The sequence below is a fragment of the Eimeria acervulina genome, genomic scaffold, assembly GCF_000499425.1.
Source record: "Eimeria acervulina Houghton genomic scaffold, Eah_scaff484, whole genome shotgun sequence".
Taxonomy (NCBI): domain Eukaryota; phylum Apicomplexa; class Conoidasida; order Eucoccidiorida; family Eimeriidae; genus Eimeria; species Eimeria acervulina.
Window position 1 is genome coordinate 1 of NW_013549772.1, and position 5,340 is coordinate 5,340.

The 5,340-nt window shown below is 40.5% G+C and overlaps 1 protein-coding gene across 1 annotated transcript; it reads left to right on the plus strand.

Annotated features, from left to right (window-relative positions):
- Nucleotides 1-149: 149 nt before the first annotated feature.
- Nucleotides 150-4,100, plus strand: EAH_00040120 (Drosophila melanogaster CG5044 gene product, related; the record flags this gene model as incomplete). Its single annotated transcript, XM_013395300.1, has 8 exons — nucleotides 150-299; nucleotides 995-1,106; nucleotides 1,328-1,536; nucleotides 2,117-2,175; nucleotides 2,452-2,601; nucleotides 2,773-2,858; nucleotides 3,060-3,195; nucleotides 3,783-4,100. Coding segments are annotated over 8 exons (1,220 nt in total), but the record flags the coding sequence as incomplete, so codon positions are not given.
- Nucleotides 4,101-5,340: the final 1,240 nt, after the last annotated feature.

Genomic DNA, 5,340 nt, shown 5'->3' on the forward strand with positions numbered 1-5,340 from the left:
AAACAAAGAAACGAATAAACAAATGAATTACCGCGTTGACATAATATATATATATATATATATATATATACACTTAATAAGCATTAGTTAGATTAATTAATTTGCATTTATTAATTATTATTTATTTTGTTTTATTTATTTTTACGCAGATCTGCTCGCATATGCAGAAGTATGTCAAGGGCCTCTACACGGCTGTCTTCCTTCTTCAGCTTTGTGGCTGCTGCACAACGCCTTCGAGCTGCATGCAGCAGCGCATGCATCTCCTAAACCCCTCATTACACTTCTTAATGGAGTAGCTGGTAAACCCTAAACCCTAAACCCTAATCGTTATCGTAATCCCTAACCCTATAGACCCTAGCCCTTACCTTATACCCTCACCCTAAACCCTAAACCCTAAACCCTAAACCCTAACCCTTACCCCTAACACTATACCCTGAAACCCTATCCATAAACCCTATCCCTATGCCCTAAACCCTAACCCTAAACCCAAACACTATACCCTAAACCCTAGCCCTGAGTGTGTCTATCTGCTGGGCATTAGGTCCTGCAGACCCTAATAAACCCTAAACCCTAACAAACCCCAAACCCTAAACCCTAGATTGACTAGACCCTCAAGAGTTAGAAGCACACTGTTAATTAAAATAAATTAATCTGCTGCTGTATGCAGAGGGTGAAGGAGCTTCTATTTGTTTTCTCTCCAACCGCAGCGCGGCATACAAACACTCAGCCTTTGCATGCGACACCACGTGTCAGTGATGAACACAGCTGCTGTTGCTGCTGCTGCTGTTGTTGCTGCAGTAGCTTTCGCTCCTGCTGCTGCTGCTGCTGATGATGATGCTGCCGCTGCTGCTGCTGCATCTGTTGCTGCTGCATCTCCTGCAGCATCTGTTGCTGCCGCATCTCCTGCAGCATCTGTTGCCGTTGCATCTCCTGCAGCTTTTGCTTATGTTGCTGCTGCTGCTGCTGCTGCTGCTGCTGCTGCGCTTATGCACAGCGTGGGGTTTCATTCCGACATTGGGTTTGAGTTTTGCGTTGGGTCGCCTCCGCGGCTCTCTGGGGAAATTCCTCGCTCTCACTGGCCACCAACTCACAGCTCAAGATCTAGTGTACGTATCCTGCTGCTGCTGCTGCTGCGGGTGCTGCTGCTGCTGCTGCTGCTGCTGCTGCTGCATGCAGCAACGTGCTGCTGCGCGCAGACATGGGCTAAGGGGATATAGAAAGAGGGAAAGGGGGGTTGGGTGGCCGCTTGCAAAAGTGTATAGCTCTGCTGCTGCTGCTGCTGCTTCTGCTGCTGCTGCTGCTTGTGCTGCTGCTTCTACTGATGCAGCTGGTCTGGCCTCTGCAAGTATTGGGTGTCTCCTGAGGCACTTCCATTTATGGAGGCAACAGCAGAGGTGAGAACAACAGCAGCAGCACTAGTAGCAGCAGCAGCAGCAGCAGAAGTAACAGCAGCAGTAGTAGTAGTAGTAGTAGTAGTTGCAGCAGCAGCAGAAGAAGTAGCAGCAGCAGAAGTAGCAGCAGCAGCAAGAGCTTCTGGTAGTGGTTTGTCTTGCGTACAAAACGTGAAAGACTTAAATGCATGCAGAAGAGTTCAGCCAGTTGTTTGGAGTGTATGGCGAGTGCATGCAGAGATATATATTTTTAAATATGTATATATATATCATATTTCTTCTATTTAAATGCATCCTCATGCAGAGGTGTTTGTTTGTTTGTTTGTTTGTTTGCTTGTCTGTCTGTCTAATCCCTGTTTATTTCTTACTCTATCTATACCTTTATATCTGTCTTTATCTCTTTATTTCTCTATCTATCTATATTTATTTATTGTTTATCTTGCAGAAGCAGCTGGAGGTATCAGAGCAAGACGCCAAGGCATTAATAGAAGAACATTTCCTAGACCCTCCAGGTAAAGTTTATCTATTTATTAGGGTTTAGGGCTTAGGGTTTAGGGTTTAGGGTTTAGTTTTTTAAGGGTTTATGTACGTATGAACATTATGCTAAGGTGTTTCTTTCAGGTGGAGTTTGGTTTCATTTTTAATGCACTTGTTTGTGTTTAGTTTTAGGGTTTAGGGTTTAGGGTTTAGGGTTTACGGTTTTGTTTGCTTGCTGCCAACAACAGATGAATATTCACTCGATGCTTGGGAGGAGGTCATCGACGAACACTTCCACCACTCCACTGTACGCTAGGGTTTAGGGTTTAGGGTTGCGGGATTTAAAGTTTGGTCTTTAGGCTCTAGGGTTGTTGATTTCGCTTTTAGGGTTTAGGGTTTAGAGTGAGAAGGGTTTTAGGGTACAGGGTATAGGGTTTAGGGTTTTAGGTCTAGGGTTTAGGGTTTAGTGTTTAGGATTTAGGGTGTACTTTTGGGGGTCGTATATTTTCTTTTTAGTGTCTACAGTAAAGTAGTTGTGATTTGGCTTCAATATTTTATCTTTGTTGTTGGGGTGTATGCGCAGCTGGAAGAGGTGCTGCATGCACTCGATTTAACAGCTTCTTTCTCTCCTCCTCCTCGTCTTCATCGCTGTCTCCTCTCAAAGCAGCGATTGGCGTCATGGGCAGCAGCTGTTGCTTCACGCATTCGAAAGAGGTCTCCTTTGGCCCTTAAGGTAACCCTAAACCCTAAACCCTAAACCCTAGCAAGCCCAAACCCTAAGCCCTACAAAGCCATACATATAAGATAGTGCATGCCCGACGGACGGATGTTTACGGCTCAGGGTTTAGGGCTTAGGGTTTAGGGTTTAGGGTTTGGCTCTGTGGGGTGTTGGGTGTACGTACAGCTCACGCTGGAGTTGCTGCAGCGACAAAAGAGGCTGCAGCAGGAGATACTCGACGATGCAGGCATAACACCCTACGAGTGGCGCGAGTAGGGCTTCTTAGGGTTTAGGGTTTAGGGTTTAGGATTTAGGGTTTAGGGTTTTGCTTTCGGAGTTTAGGGATTAGGGTTAGGGTGTAGGGTTTAGTGTTTAGTGCTTAGGGTACTATAAACACGGCTCATTGTTTGGGGTTTAGGGTTTAAAGCTAGGGTTTAGGGTTTAGGGTTTAGGGTTTTGTTGTATGTGTATAGGATAAAGCGTTTAGAGTGCGTGCTGCCCAGCACCGTGGAAGATGACAGCAAAAGACAAATTTTAGAGGCCGTCGATGAGGAGCTGCTGCTGCATGCACTGGAAAATGAAATGAGGGTTGCTATTCGCTTAATTTGTGTACGCAGGGTTTAGGGTTTAGGGTTTAGCGTCTTCTAGGGTCTAGGGTCTTCTAGGGTCTTCTAGGGTCTTCTGGGGTTTAGGGTTTAGGGTTTAGGGTTTAGGGTTTTCATTTGTTGGAGTTTTGCCCGTTCTATAATGTGATACTGTGGTGTTTCTTCTGCTGTCTCCTTTGGCTTCCTCGCTCTTTCTTTTGCTTCTTTTTCTTTCATTTACCTCTTCTTTTTATTTGTTATCCTCTTGATATTTCTTTCTTTTGTGTAGACAAGCAAAGATTTGATTGAGGGTCTGCGCGCTCGACTGCTAGAAGAAGCTCCGAGTGTATATACACCTCCACAGTGGACAGATGTGCGTTAAGGTTTTTAGTTTGTTTGTCTCTCTGTCTCTGTCTCGAAACCTATTTTTAATTTATTCAAGGCAAACAGCAACAGCAGCAGCAGCAGCAGCAGCAGCAAAAACAGCAACAACAACTAGCAGCAGCAGCAACAACAGCAGCAACAACAAGCAGCAGAAGCAGCAGCAACAACACTACAGCCTCTGAATGTTTATTCAGCTGTTCTTTTTATTTGTTTTTAATTGTGTTGCAGCCTGCAGATGTTCCTCTTGATGATTTCTTTGCTCCTCTGCCTCCGCCTCTACCCCCTTCTGAACATAAAAATGAGAAGAGTTTTGGGGCTGCATGCGATGTAAAGATATATAGAGACCCTTATAATATCTTTACAAACAGCGAGTTTGCTCCAGATGAACGTCCTCTCTTTCCTTTCTCTTCACACCCCTTAATAGGAAGACTGAGCCCTGGAGGAGCAACCGCTGGGCTAAGTGAGAGGCAGCAAATGCGTCTTAGTGTTCGTTGGAGTTGGGATATGTTTAAAGAGTTGCAGAAGAAAGAAGGGTTTAACCAGTAATAAACAACTTCAATATATCGTCTGTTTTTTTTTAAATTTAATTTATCTATAATTATAAACCATTTCGCTGCTCTTTTTCTGCTGTTGCATCTATTAATGCTGCCTTCTTTTATTTGCTAATTATAGCTGGTAATAAAAGCAAAAATTTATTTAAATTATTTAAAGGGGCTGTTCCGGGAATTGAACCCGGGACCTCTCGCACCCTAAGCGAGAATCATACCACTAGACTAAACAGCCATCAGCAGTTTCCCTTGCACACTGAAAAAAATAAAAAAATAAAAATATAATTATTTTATTTATTAACTTTTAAATAACAGACGCGAGAAATAAACAAAAAAGAAAATCAGGAGGTCTTCCTTGTGCAAGACGAAAAAATAAACATTTCCTCGTGCTGATGAATATCCTTTTAAAGTATAATTACTTTATCTTATTACAAATTGTTTATTCGTTATTTATTGTATCTAATTGCATTTAACTATATTTAATTGCTTTTCGTTTCTTTATGTTTCATTTAACTGAGGTGTATGCAGCAACACTAAGCTGGGCAGGCACTCCGTCTATTAGAGGAAAATAATAATTATTTAAATATAAACAAAGCATCGATGAATTGTTGTAAATAAATAAACAGAGGCAAAAACAAATATCTATATATACAAATATATAAACATATAAATATATATATATATATATATATATGTGCATACATGTATATATATGCCTTGTTAACTATCTTCTCTCTTTCTTTTTCAAAGTTTGTTTGTTTTCATCTCTTCTTTCGCATGTCGCTGCCTAAAAAGAAATTCTTTTTAATTGCATAGACCCGAATAATAAATTTAAATAAAAAGCGTGAAAGAGATAAAACATTAATGATATCTTCTACTCTTTTCTTTCTCAGTTTCTTACACTCTTCCTACTCTTCTGCTCTAGGACTTAAAGTGCTTCCAAGCTAAAACAAATAAATAAATTAATTTGTTTTTATATTTTAAAAAGAAAAGAAATTTATCTTCCGTCTATAAACGCCAATCCCTTCATCAGCTGTCAGCTGTACGCACACCGCATGAATTAAACTTCCTCGTTTAAAAAATTCAAAGTAATAAACAAAATAAAATAAAATAAAATAAAATAAATAAATGATAATAGATATATATGTATATATACACATATATATGTATATACATATATATATATATATATATATATATACAAATATATATATATATATATATATATATATATATAT